At 41.9% G+C, this 17,594-nt stretch overlaps 1 protein-coding gene across 3 annotated transcripts in view; it reads left to right on the top strand.

Annotated features, from left to right (window-relative positions):
- The window catches only part of SHTN1 (shootin 1), a 54,500-nt gene that overhangs the window by 32,891 nt on the left and 4,015 nt on the right, over positions 1 to 17,594 (top strand). For 2 of the 3 annotated variants that reach the window (XM_030276517.4, XM_072931297.1), the window contains 8 exons: positions 1,160 to 1,306; positions 2,603 to 2,756; positions 3,795 to 3,900; positions 5,737 to 5,819; positions 8,713 to 8,825; positions 9,450 to 9,503; positions 12,202 to 12,322; positions 13,163 to 13,346. In XM_030276517.4, the coding sequence (XP_030132377.4) occupies positions 1,160 to 1,306; positions 2,603 to 2,756; positions 3,795 to 3,900; positions 5,737 to 5,819; positions 8,713 to 8,825; positions 9,450 to 9,503; positions 12,202 to 12,322; positions 13,163 to 13,346 (962 nt within the window). The remainder of the gene's footprint in view (positions 1 to 1,159; positions 1,307 to 2,602; positions 2,757 to 3,794; positions 3,901 to 5,736; positions 5,820 to 8,712; positions 8,826 to 9,449; positions 9,504 to 12,201; positions 12,323 to 13,162; positions 13,347 to 17,594) is intronic. The other variant, XM_030276518.4, reaches the window with a different exon arrangement.

Here is a 17,594-nt window from a genome sequence, read left to right as displayed (position 1 = left end):
TTGTGCATAAACAGGATGGGAATCTGAAAAGATGTCATGGCACTTTTGTACTTCTAATACTTTATTCTTAAAATATCTCCTTGCTTTTGCTGAGCTCTACAACAGTGTTTTTGCAGTCTGAGGGAGTACCTGCATTCTCATTCTGCACTTCTGCTGCCAGAAGTGGCTCTGCTGACCTGTGCACACTCACATGAAACCTCAGCATGACCCAGTCCCTGTTTCTGCTCTAAGAACAGGCACAGCTGAGTTTGTCAGGTGGAAGCCCTTGTTGCCTGGGGGCAAAAATCTACCTGAAAGAGATGTCAAGCTGCAGAACAAATTCATAAGGAATTTTTTTTTTTGTTGGGAAGCAATCTTTTTTAACAGTCTGGGAGGAACAGACCTCTCAGGGAAACTGCATATGCTGACAGCTTCTGCACCTCTTAAGTGAGGCCTAGAGGTGTGTGTGATTTTTTTTGTCAATGTCAGGTTTCTAGACCTTTTGATTTTTGCCTGCTCCCTGCAATGTATTCATTTGCCACGTCAAAAGTATAACTTGGGAAGAGGAAGAAACACAAGGCTCAGAACTAAAAGGATGAAATTGTCCTAAAAAGCCTTTTCACAGGGCAACTGTCTGCACTTATTACACAGACATGGACTGAAATTCGTTTTCTGAAGAAATTAATTTCTGTCATTCACATATCCAGCTAACCCTCAAGTGTGTGGCTTAATGCCAAGGCTTGCAGATGTGTTTGAGGAGATAGCCTGTGAATTCATAGATATTTTATCTTCCACCTAGACTTCTTTTAGTCTTTCCAGAGAGCCCAGAATGGGGCTCAGATTGTTCCCATTTCCAGGAAACAGAATTGAGAGATGTGTTTAAATTCTGAATGCTGCCAACATGTGGGTAATTGAGGTGTAGCAGTGGGTGGTTCTGAGCAAACACCTGGTTCCTTTCAGTATGAGCTTAGCTCTTGTGAATTTTGCTCTCAAACTTCCTTTCCTCTTCCTTTCCACTTCCTTTCCCCTTCCTTTCCCCTTCCTTCTCAGCTTCTTTCTCCTTATCTCTACCACATTAACACGATGTTAGTATCTCATTTTCTTTCCAGTTGCCATCTTAGCATTAGGCTGTGCTTGCCTGACTGTTGTTTTTTTTTTTTTTTTGGGCTTGTTTTGGCAGATGTTTATTGAACAAAACAAGATGAAAAGGCAGAGTCAGTTGCTTCTGCAAAATTTTGCTCCTGATCAACAGCTTTTGAAGGCTTTAGATGACAATGCTAAGCTAACCCATACATTAGAAGAAGAGAGGCTTCAACACCAGCAAAAGGTAAAACAGAATTTCGTTTAATCTCATCTGGAAGACTTTGAAAACCTCCTGAATTTAAGGAGTGCTGTGTCCTAATTATATTCAGAATTAATTGAAATCATATCCCCTGTAAGAGTTTAGAGTTTAAGAACTACATTTCAGAGAAGGTTGTGATTCTCCTCTTCTGAGTCACTGTTCAGATATGAGTACAGAACTCAAAGGCTCCTGAGCCTGAAGGCTCTGGTTTAGGCAAGTATTTTATTCTGGGTGCCAGTGAAGTGCATTTATAAGCAGTGAGTCAGGTTCCATTAAGTGAAGAGATGGCAAGAGAATATTTTGGACATTGAGCAATACAAAGGGTGTCTTGGGGGTTTGAGGAAAGAACAGCAGGTGAGAGGTAGGCAGTGCACATTAGTGGTTTGGGTCCTGCTGGACACATGGATGGGGGAAAGCCAGACAGACACACTGGAGCAGGGGAGGGCTAAGTGAATCTTCAAAGTGCTGTGAGGAGATCTAAACTGATAAGATATAAACAAATTCATTCTCTGAAACTAGACTAGATCGATCTCTTTACTGGGAGAAATCACCATTGCTTCCCAGGAAAGCCTGAAAATGAGTTTTGCTTTAGCCCTGAGGCCTGTTCCTAAAAATGTTAGCAGAGTAATAGTAGGGATGGGTAAACAATTCCTGTCCTTTCATCAGTGCAGCAATAGTAGGACTATGCAATTTCAGGTGCTCTGAATGCGTATTTTGGAAGAATCATTTCTGGTTCATAGCAAACCTCGGCATCTTTGGCTACTTCAAAGTCTAGAGCAAAATGTATATATTTAGGGAGCTGTGAAGTTACTGCTGCTCTGCATCTGAATGCTGCCTCTGATTCACATATTCCATAATTTCTCCACTGGTATCTGCATGAGTTGAGACAAGGGAGTTTAAATAATGGACCTGTCAGTGGAAGCAGTAAGAGAACAAAAATGTCAATGTTCTTGTGCTTTAAATGAGGAAATGTTCTGAAATTAATTATGTGATAACAACTCTATCAAAAGAAAAGGGAACAACGTAAAGCTTAAGTACTTTGGAGCTAAAGACATATTTTAAAGAAGAGAGAAAGTTGGGATCATAACAGAAAATTCTGACATCTCTCAGAAGAATCTTTCCAGGTCTCATTCAAAAATTTTCCTTTTCTGGGACTTGTGCTTCACTCCTGTACTATAGCATGATGTTTTCAGGCATAACTGTGCCTAGTGGGTTATTTGCCAACAGGAGGGGCAGAAAATGCCTCTTATTGTAACGAATGCTCTTGTTTGCCAACTGCAGATTAAAGAATTAGAAGAGCAGCTCGAGAATCAGTCACTGCATAAGGAGATTAGTCGCCTTAAACAGCAACTAGAACTTTTGGAAGAAGATAAAAAAGAACTGGAGCTGAAGTGTCAGCATGCAGAAGAAAAAGCTAGAGACCTAAAGCATTCAGGTAAAATTGTGTAATAACTTTAATTTTAGGGGTGAAGGGTGTGTGTGGGATGGTTGGTGCACATCTACATTTGACACCCTAGAAGCTTTTGTGTAGCAGTGATCCAGACTTTTGCTTCACTAGACAAAGTACAGCAACTGCCTTCAGCTGCAGAACAACTGTGTCCAACATGAGTGTGAATGAATGACTTTGTAAAACTTCTGTGAGGAACAAAAATCCTGTGGTTAGGTTGCCCTGAGTCTTAGAGATGGATAAATATATGGGAATAGGTGTCTGTGGGAAAGACACAAAAGATTATACCCGGACTTCAAAGTCACTCCGTTGATTTTTAATTCTTTTTACCTTTTAAAATTTAAAAACAAGTTTAAAATAGTGCAATTTTAATTTGAATCCATCATTGCAAGAACAAAGAGCCATATCCACTTTGGCATTCGTACTCTTACTTCTGCCATAACCTACTGCACACAAAACAGTTGCTAAGGATTTTTGTAACTAAAAGAAATTCAGGACTTTTTTTTTCTCTGTTTCTGCCCCTCCCCAGTTAATTATATTTGACAGCATTTCAAGTGTAGAAAAGCAATTTCCACATTTTAAATCTGAGATGAAACAGGAGAGAAAAAAATCCATTCTGCCACGACCAAATTTCGACCATTTTTATGGGGAAAGCCCAGACCATCAGGAAGATGGAGATAGGTCTGGAGGTTGTAATTGTCAGTTTTTCATCTCTTGTTAGTTCATTCTCAAATACAACCTCAGATAGACTGTTGCAGAAATGGGATCAAGTTTTCAATGCCCTGAAATTTTATATGAAGAATCCTGTGTGAGGGAGAGTAGTAGCTCATGTTGGAGGTAGCTGTTTTAATGGGAATCATGTGCATTGTTCTTGGTAAAAAGTGCACTTCTGGCAGTTGTGTGGTTTAGTCTTGTTGTTCTTTAGTTAATTAGAGTTTTTTTTTCCTCAAACCATCGAAGTTGGTTTTCAGAGGGGATGAGAGAGCCCAGGAGCTGACTGTGGTTTGTTTTCTTGCTCCTGTGCAGTTGATGAACTCCAGAAGCGAATCCAGCAGTCGGAAAATCCTGCCCCGCCGCCTCCGCCGCCTCCTCCACCGCCTCTGCCTCCTCCTCCTCCTCCCAACCCCATTCGGTGAGTGCTCAGGGCCAGGGCAGAGTCCTTACCTCTCTGCCATCCAGGCAGGAAGAGTGGCTTTAAAGGAAAAAAGGCTTTCTCCACCTGTCCTGAGCTGCAGGGCACACTCAGTGCCCCCAGACTTAACACCCTGAGCAATTCTGAGCAGTGCCTGCCTTGCCAAGCCTAAGAGAGTGTCTAGACTGTGACTTTGGAGGAGGAGGGATACCTGTCTCCTCTACATTTAGGAGATTGTTTTTTTTTCTATTCACCTGATAGCTGTAATTATAGCCTTGTGAAATGCTTTCTATTGCCAAGAAAACTCCTTTGAACCAAAGGATATGTTAGATTATTGTGTGCCCCTTCATGTCAGATACTGATGATGAAAATGCAGACTCCATTCAATTGCTTTCATAAGTTTAAAAGGAGGAAAAAAAAATAACAAACGAAAATCACCACCCAGTCATCAAGCATTTCTGGGCAAAATTATCAAAATTTGGCTTGATTTCTTCAAAGGACTATGAAAGAGGATGACCAGTCTATGCTGATGTATCAGGCATTAGACCCAAATGAATTAACTAAACACTAAAGGGTGCTTAGTTAATTTTAAAAACTCAGCTAATCTTCATGTTGTCTGCTTGGTTTTAAAAATAATGGACTTTGATGACAGCTTGCAGCCTTCTGTAATAGAAATGACATCCAGGAGTCTTGTTAACTACTGTGTTAAACATATGAATAGATGTGATTACTGGGGAGAATTCATCCCTTTGTGCATCTTGCATTGTTTTTAGAAACAAAACATGTTCAGAAAGATTGTGTTTGGCCTTTTGCTTCTTTTATGTCCATTAACTCATTTGGCCTGTTTGCTCCATTCTCACTGATGGATAGCATGAATTAACTGTGTAGGGGTGTTGTGGGATTTTTTTGTTTAAATATGTGCCCTTTACTGTTTGGAATAAGTGAAACTATTAATTTTGAGCCCTGTCGTAGCACAGGGCTATTTTCTCATGCACTGTGATGTGTGTGTGGATAGAATTGTTTTAGAACATAGGCACTGGATGCTGCATTTTTCTGGGACAGTTTTGACATTTTAGGCGGGGTGTCACTCTGCTGTGTAAGGGATGATGTTCAGTAGGGAGTGACTGGCCTTACTGACACATGAGATGTGCACAGGAGCTTGTACTTGTTCTTGAAGATGAATCATTTGCTGATGTGGACTTTTACATTGTGAATATAGTGAGGGGATAATTATTTGACACTATAAGAGATTACAAACTTGGAAATGGTGAGGAGATACTGATCACCATATTTAAGTGTCCTCTGGAGAACAATACTTCAACATCTACAATTCTTTCTGTTTATTATGCCAGAGCAGCTTCTGTTTGTCGTGTGTCACAATGAGACCCTGGCTTTTAATATTCAAATCTGGAGTGTTTTGATTTGTGCCTAATGTCTGTTAAAAAGAAATAAATTTCTCTGGTGCATTTTGATGGGAGGCATTGTGGGGGGTAATTCAGTGCATCTGCATTCAAGAACCATTAAATGAGTCTTTTGTAAGTGGCTGTATAATCAGGTGTAAGCAGGCTGGTAGTGTGTCATGTTCAGGCTCGTTTTGACAGTGGGACCCAGGGCAGAGTGACAGTGGGGACCCAGGACAGAGTGACAATGGGACCCAGGACAGAGTGACAGTGGGACCCAGGACAGAGTGACAGTGGGGACCCAGGACAGAGTGACAGTGGGACCCAGGGCAGAGTGACACTGGAGAACCAGGGCAGAGTGACAGTGGGGACCCAGGGCAGAGTGACAGTGGGACCCAGGACAGAGTGACAATGTGCACTTTCATTTCCCCCCAAGGTCTCTCATGTCAATGATTCGCAAGAGATCTCACTCCAACACCAACGTGAGCAAGAAGGAGAAGCCTCCTCAGCAGGAGTCAGGTATGGCTTTTCCCTCCTCAGGCCATGTGGGTTCTCCACTGGGACTGCAGAAAAGGAGCTGGGGAGGAAGGTGGTGTTTCAGATGCTTTTGGTTGTCAGCATGAACAGCTCTCCATGTCCAGCACATTCCTCTGCCTTGCAGTCCAGAAATGGGATTGCAGCCCAGGAATGTGTGCACCAAGATGGGAAGTAGCATCTTTGGGATTACAGATTGGGTATTCCTAGAAGGGGGGTGGCTGAGGACTCTGGGCTCGGAGAAAAGGAGGATGAGGAGTGACTTTATTGCTCTCTCCAGCTCCTGAGGAAGGGACAGGGAGAGGGAGGTGCTGAGCTCTTCTCCCTGGGATCCAGAAACAGAACACATGAGGGTGTTTAAAACTGCATCAAGAAATGCTTAGATTGGACATAAGGAAGCATTTATTTATGGTGAGAATGGTCAGACACTAGAAAAGGCTTCCCAGAGAGGTGGCTGGTGCCCCAAGTTTGTAATTTTTTGAGGCCTTTAAGAACATGCTCTAACTTGTGGTGAGCCCTGAAGTGGTCAGGCTGTCAGACCAGATGGTCACTGCAGGTCTCTTCCAGCTGAAACATTTTGCTCTATTCTACTGCAAGCTTCCTTGGCCCAAGTAAATTTGTGTGGCACTCATAGGCACCTCTGCCTCCACAGCTAAACTGGTCATCAGCATCCAATTTACTTCTTCCAAAAGGATTTGAGTATGAACTGTCTTTGAGGCTGCAAATCAAAAAGCTGAAGGGAACACCTAGCACTTGCTGTAACTGGAGAAAAGTTCTAATCTTTCTGCTTGAGCTACAGCATGTGCAGGGCTTTGTGCTTCCACAGGTTACCTGGAAGAGGCAGAAGACCAAACCTATGAGCATTAAACAGAGAGCAGGTTGTTATATGCAGCATAATAGGGAAATTTCTGAACTTCCACATGGCAATTTCTTCTGTCCAGAGCCTCTCCACAGAGCTTGTTTGTTAAATACTTCAGTTTTCGTCTCTCAATTCATATCTTGTGAAATTACCACTCAGAGTTGACTGTAATTCTAATCCTTTAATAACAATGAAAACCTAAAACAAAACAGTCTTGCACTAAGGTGGCTCTGCATGCAAAGTAACAGCTGAAATTGCATTTTATTGTTGTTAATGGAAGCTGGAAACTTAGTAGGTTGAGAACAGGAGTTAAGTACAGATTTGCAAATGACTGTGAGTGCCTGAGGAGTCAGAGCTAGTTAGACAGGCATTGCCAGTTAAATAACCAAGGGTTTTCTTGCTGTTTCTCTCTTCCTTCTGAAACAGCAGGAGTTTGTTTTTAGTGAATTGCTTAACTCATTTGCTGCCACTTAAACAAAGAAGGGAACCTGGCTGAAATTATAGGATATAACTGTTAAAAAACCCCCTGCTGTTAGCAGACTAATGGTATGTAAGTCAGGCTGGATTGTTGCATGGAACCCACAGGCAGGAAGTGGGGGAAAGAGAGTATTACTCCTCCCATTTTCAGGTGAGGAACTGAGCAATGGAGTGACTTGGGCAGGTCCCTGGGGGAATTTCTGGGAACTGGTTACCAGTCTGAGAGAAAGAAGGTTGTTGGTCTGGATGGAATAGTTAGAGAGATAACCTTGTCTGAGATCTCTGATGAAGGGTCAATCTTATCTTTCAGTAGAAGTCCAATTATGGTGCCTTGATTTATCAGGGTTCCTTACCTTGAAGCATCCTAGATGTTTTGATTACACCTTTTTGTTGAGACTGTCACAAGCAGTGATTGCAGGAAATACTGCGAAATTTGCTCTAAGTTCTCTACTCCCCATTCTTTCATAATTTATTACTAAACTAAAAGTTCTGACCTTTCTTCAATTACATATAAACTGATTTTCCTCTTAATAGTTGAGCTGTTCTTAAAATAAAAATAAAAAAAAGGGAGAAAGTTCTTTCTTGATCTAGTTATTATATCAAACTTGAGGCTTGTTTTAATCCCTGTCAAGGACTTAGAATGAGTGGTTTCTATCCCATGCCACCAATTAAGCTTTTATATTTGAAACAGCCTGTTTATGAAATTAAAGCCTGACATTAAATCAGCTTAGAATACAGAAACCACATTTCTGTATGAATCATCAATAGTACCCTGACAAGTGAGAGAGCAAAAGTCTTGTTAAAATTCCTATTACATAAGGTACAAGGTTGCAGCTTTGAATAGCATCAACACTATTTCTCCAAGTATTTGCTTTGAGTGCTCTTACCCCCCTCCCCTTTCTGGTATGTTAAGGGTCTTTTCTTTTGTTATCCAGAATGTTGATAAGTTAACAGGTGTTATTTAGGTCCATCACAGGGCTTCCCATGTCATCTGAACATTTCCCAGTCCTGATACCAAATCTCTTGAAAAAGCAGCCACTTCCTTGCATGGTATTTCAGTTTTTCCCTTTAAATGATGCAGTGTTTTTTGAAGGGTGGGTTTAGTCCAGGCTGAGGTGTTGGTGTGCTGTTCCTGCCAGGTTCTCAAACCTCTGAGAAATGAGAGATGTGCCTGGGAGTCCCTGTCACGGGGCATTATCAGCTTCTCCTGTGTCAGTGCAGCTGTGGAAATTTCTGCTGAGCCGCAGTGGAAGCAGAGCTGTGTTCTTTCAGTCCCTGCTGCTTCAGCCTAGAGCACTGAGCTTTTGCAATTCCCAAACAGTTCCTGGACCTTCGTGTTTTTCAGGATGAGGACTCTGCTTCTGTCCAAATTTCTGCAAAGTCAGGATCCTCAGTGCAGAGTGGCATTTCATCCTTGAGGAGCTGGGGACAGCTGAGCTGATAGCAGAGATCCCTGGATCCAGAATGAGAACATGGTTTTTACATTCTACCATTTCTCTGCAGTTCCTGTCTGAAATGTGATCTGTTCTTCGACTTTTTTAGCAGGTGAAGAAGTTACAGATCTGAAGAGGCAAGCTGTGGAAGAAATGATGGACAGGATTAAAAAGGGTGTTCACCTGAGACCAGTCAACCAGTCAAGCAGGCCTAAAACAAAGGTTTGGAATAAATAGCAGACCAATAATTTTAGCTAAGTACAGTAATTTACACTGAAAATAAACTTTTCTGTTAGATGTTGAGAATACATTTTCCTCCCCTCATTTACTTTACTTGATTTTGGATAAAATTGATTAGAGCAGCATATACCTGAAGAACAGGAAAAAAAAGAAGGCAGCAGTAAGTAAATAAATGCCAGTTTCTTTGACACAGAAAAGAAGCTTGTAAACAAACAGCTGCTGAGAAACAAAAAGTACAGAGAGAATACCTGAAGTGGTTAAAGGGGATGATCAACAAATAGACTGCATTAACACTTTTTTTCTTTTATGCAACACTTTCACCTAATACCTGAATGTGGCTACTGTAGAGCATTGCTTACCTCCTTCACAAAAGCATAATCTTCATTTGTAGTCTGTGATTCACAGTGCTGAGAGCTGAGGCTCTTCTCTTCATCTGAGTAAGGAAATAGATGGAATGTTAGCCCTGTGCCACAGGAGGAGGGGACAGGAATGTCACACAGCCACAGGCCTGGGCAGCAGCCCCTGTGTGAGGTCTGCCTGCAGCCAGAGTCTGTCCTGGGCCATTTCATGTGACTTTTAATATTTGTGTGTTGTGTTTGCTTACAGCCAGAAACACCAAAGCCCTCTGAAAGTGCAATGAAAGAACTAAAAGGGATTCTGGTAAGAGGAAACTTTCAGATTATATTTCATTTTCTTCTCATTGAGCTGAACACGGGCTTCAGTGCAAACTTCTGCATTTTGGGTTGAAGCCATAGAAACAAATCTCCAGTTCCACCTTTGACTTTGGTTTGACTTAAGGACTTAAGCTAGGAGAATTTGTTTGTGCACTTTTCTCAGGGTTTGTGTGCTCCTGCTACTCTAGAGGGGATTTTGTGGTCTGTGTCTGCCATAGATTCTTTGGAAACTTTCCAAATACTGACAGTGGGGATGCTTAGGGATGGAGAGGCAGCTGAGTATCTGTACCAAGTCCCCTGGATTGCACATACAGTAGATGTAGAGTTGTCCTCATCAACTGGTCTTTTTCCTGTGGCAGCAGATTTCTTGTTAGCATAGGTGAAGTTTAAATAAAGCAATAACTCTGGTCTATCTGCATTTATATGTAGAAAAAATGGATTCTGAATAGCTGTCCATGTAACCCCTTATCACAAAATAAAAACATTAGACATGTTTGGTCCAGCTGAGAGCAATGTGCTGGGTTTGCTCCTGTTGTGTCCTTTGTTCAAGTGTTGCATTGCTTGTTTTTCACTGGTTGCTGCTTTTGCACAAGAACTAAAATTGTGTCAGAAGGAGCTGTAGTTCTTGCTCCCTGACTTCTGTAACCCTGAAACTTTTGAAGTGCCACTTTGGCACATCAGATGAAATTCTGCCAGTATTGAAGCAAAGTGCTTCCCTTCGACTTTACAAAAGGTGAAACTAATAATTCTCATCATCCTGTGGTTAAACAGCCTGTGCAAAAACCAGTTCAGTGGTGTTTTGGGGGATGCAAGGCAGTACAGCAGAGTGTAGCCACAGCTTGTGCTGTGATTTAAAATCACCAGTGATGTGTTAAAGTTGCTGTTCTCCAGTCATGTGAAAGCAGGGGAAGAAGGGAAGAAATGGTCTAGAAAGTCACCAGACCCTAATGCTGAGCCCTAATTAGAGGGACACTTAATTAAATGTAGCAGTAAATAGGAAAGGGAGAAGTGCTTTAAGCAGAATTCCATAATTACAGGAGTAGTGGGATGTGGTGTGCTGTTTGCAGCAGTGAGGGTTGGACAGGGCTATCCTGCCCAGGGCCCTTTCATTTTCTAATAGCTGTTTTATTTCTTCAGCACTGTGTCACTGACTTGATTGTGCACTCAGAGGGAGCAGGGAGGAACTGCAGGCTCTGCACTCCTGTGTCAGGCTCTTTGATTTTGAGCCTTTCAGGGTGTTTGCGGTACAAGGCAAAGTATATAAAATGCAGCTTCAGTCTATTCTTGAGAGCAGTGATTATGCACAGTCAGACAACAAACATGGGGGTGGAATGTGATGGAGTAAACATTTGTTGTTACCATGCTAATTATGCATTTTGTGTAAACCTCCATATAATTGTTACAAACAAAACACATTTATGTTGTGCAAATTCCAGAGTTTGAGTGACTCCCTTTTTTAAGTTGCTTTTGTACATGTACATTTTTACAGATCTGGAGCATACTACTAATGAATAACCTGCTCAGTTAAATTCCAAATAGTTTTGAAAGAAAAATTTTTAACTTCTAGGCAGGAGTGAAGAATTAAGAGCTTCTTTGCATGGCTCCTGAAAATGGCACAGCTTCTGCATCTTGCAGTGCTATTTCCTTTTTCCTTGGCTATTTCTGGTCAAAAGTTATGTGCTTATCAACAAAATATGTCAATAGAATGTTATTTATGGTCTGGAAAAATGCTGTATGAGTCTGACATGTTTTGGAAGGCTGAATAAACAAGATTTATGGGAAGACTCAGAGGGAGAATGAAATAGTATATGGGTACCAAATTTCCAGTTATGTTATAAACATTTTGGACAAATTTTACAATCAAGTAGGTTCTGATCCAGCAACTGATTGTCATGAGTTGGGAAATGCATGCAGTAAGCACTAAATGCATGTTTAAATTTCTGTAGGCAAGTTTGTGAGGTTTCAGGCATGGCTTAAAGCCTCTTTTCCTCCCACTTTAAGAAAAGTGCTCCTGGACTTGCAGCTTCACTGATACCACATGCTAGCCTTGGCATAAGGCAGTAATAGCATTTATTTATGTTCTGTATAAAAAACTGTTTCAGCTTGAGGTCTAACTCTGTGCAAAAGAGAAACCCTGTAGACGTACATAGGGTCAAGTTAATGGCAGATCAGCTACCTAATAGGATATAATATGCTGCAGTTGTAGCTGATAAATACTGACCTCTGCAGATGCATGTATACACCAGGATGCAGCAACACAGGACCATACTAAAATACAAAGCCCACTGGAGCAGTAAAAGATGAATCTTTGGCTTTTTGTTAACAGAGGTTAATTAATGTGCATGGTAACTCCCTAGCAGTTTCTTAAGATCCTTCACATGTTAAGATGGAGGAAGTTGGCAGTTTCCCTCAAACATTAGAATTTGTTCATCAGTGGCAGGGCCAGGGCATCTCTTTTCAGCCTGATATCAACCCCCTAATGTGTAGTGAGTGTGGTTTAGCCCTACATCATGAATCCAGGTAAAGGTGGGATGGTGAGTGGATCCCAGCTGCTCCTGTGGTCCCCATGGAGAGCTTGGCACGCTGCTCTGGGACTGCAGTGGGGAAGATTCTGAAGTTGTGCACATGAGCTGCTTGCCATAATCTGTCCTCAAAGAGTTTCTCATGCCTTTCTCTTGCTGCAGGAAACACTGAATAAATCCACCAGTTCCCGAAGCTTGAAGTCCCTTGAGACAGACAGTGGTGAAACAGAGCTGGAACGAGTCCTGCGGCGCCGGAAAGTCACCACTGACCAGGACAGTGGCAGTAAGTGCTGCACTCCAGAGGAGTCCTCTTCCTCTCCCTGCTTTAAGTGATTCTTGAAGCTTTACATTCTCTTCCAGACCACTGCCAATGCAGCCTTTATGGAGAACTTCACCTTCTTCTACAGTGACCCCCTTCCCTGTCTCACCTGTTGCTTTTCATCCCATTTTCTCCAGGAGATGCTTCTGTCAGGATTTTCTGCACACACAGACACACTCAGATTTCTCTTTCCATCTGGAGAGCTCAGATGTTATTGCTGGAGTTATTGCTTGAACCTACCGTGAAAATACTCTTGAAAGTAATGCTAGCCAGAGAAATGAGATTTAGGATAGGTGATTTGAATTAACCTGCTCTGCAGACCAGGGATCTCCAGGTTTTACACTGTGCTTTTCTGTCATCTTCTGTAAGAAACTGTTGAGTTTGTGCAAGTGTAAGTCCATGCCATAGTTGGTGCAGGTGTGGCTGGTTTGAATGTCACTGTAGAGTTTTATCTTGGACATTGCAGACAGCTCACTGACTCCTCAGAACTGGGAGCAGGCTTTTCTGCAGTCAGGCTGGGAGAGCACCAAAGCTGTGCCTGGGCAGGGCTGGTGGGCAGCAGGACTTGGCCCCCAGAAGGCAGAAGGGTCCACACAGCAAGTGCTGCCTGTGGTACAGGAAAGGGAAAATCTCAGTGGGGAGAGCAGGAGCTGCAAATGCAGTATTTTGATATTCCCTTGCACTGGATGCTGTTCATTAAAATTCCATTTCGATTTCTGAAGTTAGCTTGAATTCTGCTCTGCTCTTGTGCTGTTTCTAGGCCAGTCTGGGTAACAGAAGCATTAAACTTTCTTTGGATTTTAGGTCCTACTGGAATCTTGGCCACATCAGAATCAAAGTCTCTGCCTGTGCTGGGTTCAGGAGCCAGTGCCCCACAGGCAGCACTGAACAAGAAAGATGTGGAGACAGATTTCACTTCCAAAGTACCCAACTCAGGTCCTGTCCCCAGCCAGCCTAAGGGTGCTACAGGCTCCAAGCCTACTTTACAGTAAGTAGAATATGGATTTCTAGATATATTGTAGTACAAGATGTGTTTAGCTGGTGTGTTTGGAAAGTGATTTAATATCAACTTTGGTTAACAAGATACATGTACAGTCTGCAGATGGTTACCACTGACTCCCCAAATAATTTGCAGTCTCATGTGAAAGGAAATTAAATTCTCTTTAATAAAGTTCTTTTCCTCAAAAACCTGTGAACATTCTTCAAAAAAATGTTCATTTTCTCTGTCAAAAAAAAGCCCTCAAGAGATTTTGAAGAGTAACAAGGTTGAGAGTTTTTTCCATATACTGAAGTGGGATGATAGTTATATTGTTAATTCTCGATTAAAAGTAGTTATGGCAAATACTTTTAAAAATGCAGTCACGTGAGTCATCTTGATCTATACATCTTGCTGGTGTGCAGGGCAGTTTCTGTTGAACAAAAACAAGTCCTGACTATTACTCTTAAAAATTTGTTGGTAAAAATTTTGAATTACCTTGAAATATCAAGTTAAAAAGAAAAAAAACGTTCTGTGTGTGCACAGATGGGCAGCAGAATCTTTCATCACAGCAAACTGAACACCTGAAACCAGCATCAGAGTTAAACCTACTTCAGCAATATTCATTTCAGATTCCCTGGAGGATTGGTTTGTTCTGCAGCAATACCAGGCTCCTTTTGGAATAAGGCTGTGCACTTGCTTCTGTTGCCTTGCCAGGTTGCTCGTCAGTTTGTCATTTCAAGAAAAGGAAAGACATGAGACAAATCAAATTGGCAAAATTATGTAGTTATGGCTAATTAAACTTCTGATTTCCTGCTCTGTCAGTTAGAAAATACCACCATTGCTTTGTTCAGAGGAGGAAGTCATGACAAATGAGCTGAATATTCAGTTTACATCTGTTTTTATGAACTGATATTTCACTCTTATGCAGTTACTTTCATCATTTATTTTAGAGTGGATTTGTATTTGATTCCCACTGAGAATTAAAAGCAGAATGCCATTTTCAATCATATGTATTTTCCCCTTTTATTTCATTTAAGTATCCTTAGAAGAAAAATGATCTTCATTTTAATATAATCAGAAGGATGAGAATATTTTCAGCAGTTGTTTAGGCAGGAATAATGCCATTGCATTTTCTTGAACACCTACCCTTGACAGAAAGGTGAGGTTGTTCCTGAAAATTGTGTTTGTAGTTTGTGGATTTCTGTGATTTTGAACAAACCAGAAAATACAAGAAACTCCCACCACCTTTTGTGTACCTTTATTCCGCCAAACTAAGTGGAAATTGCATTTACAAGAAAGGAAATGAAATAATTGCAGGCCCCAAGGTCTCACAGAATGTGTGGTGAATTGACTGTGGAAAGGATCTTGTGTTGACAGTCACAGTTGTTATGTGTTATAAAAGCATATGTGAAGCTCAATTTATTTCTCAGCTTGCCTATTCAGTGACATCCCGAAAGACACATTTCACTTTAATTTATCTGTTTAAAGCATTAAAACAAATGTGGGGGCCAGAGTCCTTAGTGCTGCAGGGCTTCCTTGCCCTGAGTCACTGGTGTAAAGCTGCTTAATTGGGAACACTCATCCTCAGGGATGGATTTCCAGCGAGAGAGGAGGTGCTGGGGCTCTCCTACCCTTGTGCCAGGCTGCAGGAGGAGCAGGGATAACCTGCAGGCCCCACACCACGTTACAGAAATGGCTTTTCTTTTCTCTCCTGGGTGCTGTTTGCAGCAGAGGTTGGTAGAAGCAGCCTCCAGACTCTGGGGTGTGAAAGCAGTGCTGGAGCAGGGCTCCTTGGAAGCTGGCAGCAGAGCCAGCAGCTCTGACAGCTCAGCTCTGTCATTAGGCACTTTTCTGGGCTGCTCTGCAAGCAGCTTAGTTTGGATCAGCAGAGCACTTCTGAAGCAAAGCTCACTATTGTTTGCTCTGCTTTGATTTGTAATCTGGAGTGCCCTTAGTGCATCCTGGATCCCTGGATTCATTGCATGAGTGAAGCTGAACCAGGGCATGTGATCTGTCCGTGGTTTTGGGTGTCCTGGGGGCCACACAGCGAATCACCCTGAGCTCTGCAGCAGGGGCTGCTTCCCTCCTCACTCTGCTCCTGTTGCACCACTCCACTCCCTGAAAGGGCCTGTGTTAACTGGGCAAGCAGTGCCCTGCCTGGACTGGATACCCTGCATGAGAAATCCTCTTCTCCTTATTCCCACCTGAGGCTGAAGGATGCAATCAGCAGCTCCCATCATTTGCAATTCCTTGGAATCTAACCAAGGTGTGACTTCTTAATCCGTTTGCAGCAGCTGAGCAAACCTTTCCCATCACAGGGGAGCACTGCATGTCTCATAATTGCCAGGTGTCTCTTGCAGGGCAGGGTTTATTCTTTTTTCTTCACCTAGATTTTAATATACAGCTTGCTGTAGAAAACCTGAGTTTAGAACCCCTAGGTGAGGTGTTATTTCAGTGCAAGAGGTTCTTGTGTGTCTGAAGCCATTAAGGAGACGGTTTGGAATGTGAAATTTTGCTCAGGTGGTGCTTAGGGAAGAAACATCAGTAATGTTTGTCCTGTAGAGAAACTGAGGCCTCACCTCAGTGTGCAGGTAACTTCCTGTGCAGGTCTCTTCCCCAGTATTTAACCCAGCATGAGTGTAATTCTGGGACAACTGCATAGAAGAGGTGACAATTTATTTTCCTTGGCAGCAAAGCGAGTTCCGTGACCCCCTGCAGTGTGTAGGCACAGAAGGGAAAGGTGTGTCTGGCTCTGCCCCGGGTTTTTGGTTGTTTGGTGAGGTTTTTTTTTTTCAGCACTTGGTAAACATTGTGTTTCTGGGGTGCAGAGTTCTTTGCTGACAGAGTGCACTACAGAGAGGGTTAGTCTTAATCTGATGATTTTATACAATTAAAGGATTTGTCCTCCCTCTCCCAGCTGTAATCTTAGTACCCCAAATCATCTACCAGCTCTGCAGGGAGCAGCTGAGCCTCAGCTGGAATGAGCTGCAAAGGTTTTCCAGTGTAGCTTGAACATGGGAAATTTAGTTTAAACAACAGATGAAGAAAACAATGGGATGTTCTGGAAGTTGGAGGTCTCCTCAGTTTTAGGTGTTTTAAAAGCTACTGAGGCATTTTTCTTAGCTTGTAGTCTTTGTGTGCCCTCTCAGTGCAGGCAGAAGCTCTCCAAGATTCTTCATTTAAGTAAATTTTCTGTTCTTTTTGAGGTTTTTCAAAAGAAGCACCTGAAAGTGGGAACAATCCCCGTGCTAAAGATTGCAGTTCTGTCCTGCTGGCTGCTATGCTGACCACCTTTGCACTCAGCTGGGTTTAGCAGGGGCATTCTGAAATGGAGAAGTTTTCTTGCACTTTCTTCACAGATGTCTGGTGTTGCAGATAGCACTGGTATTTCAGTAGGGAACAGAGGGCTAATTCACCAGTGCTGCTGTGTATATTCCCTGTAATCACTGCTGGACAAATACTGGCAGTGCTGTGATGGAATTCTTTGTTCATCTCAGACTTTCCAAACTTGGAATTGGTGTGTTTTTTACTGTTGCTCAGTATTAGCCTGTGCTCTTCTGGTTTATTCTCCTACCTTGTTAAGAATTCTGAAATTATAGACATATAAGCAGTTTTTGCTTTTATTGTCAACGAATACTGACATAAAATTCTGTTTTCTAATGGATGCATATTACAATGATTTTATAATGATTTCTTGAATAGAACACCGACCCAGGTTAAATAATGCCAAGATTCTAATATTACAAGAGAAAACAAAGAAAATCCAAGTCTCAGTTGACAATCTGATCCTTAGTTTGTCCTTTTGTACTCCTATTGTAAACTTTATGGAAAGGTCACAGCAGTACTACATCACAGGCTTTAGTAACCCTTTAGTATTTACACCTTCTGTAGGTTCTGTAACTATATAAACAGAACAGATTGCTTCTGATAATCTTACAAAACAAAGCATGGAATATTGTATATCCCATAGAATTAATCTCAAATGCATTCATCATCTAAATCCATATTTCACAGTGCAGATTTTATGTGTTTAGTCATAAAAAAATACATGCAAACTTGTGAGCGACTGTGTGTGAGTACCATAGAGCTAGGGTCTCAATTTCTGGTTTAAATATATAACTGGACAAAAACAAGAATATTGGTAACAGCATTCACAATCTCAGTGAGGGAAGAGCTATGCACAGAAAAAAATGCAAATACCTTGGCTGGACAAAATTGAGTTTTCCAGAACTGTGGCAAGCTCTGTCTTTGCTCATT

This window comes from Taeniopygia guttata, chromosome 6, assembly GCF_048771995.1.
Source record: "Taeniopygia guttata chromosome 6, bTaeGut7.mat, whole genome shotgun sequence".
Lineage (NCBI taxonomy): Eukaryota > Metazoa > Chordata > Aves > Passeriformes > Estrildidae > Taeniopygia > Taeniopygia guttata.
This window is presented reverse-complemented; position numbering and strand designations above follow the sequence as displayed.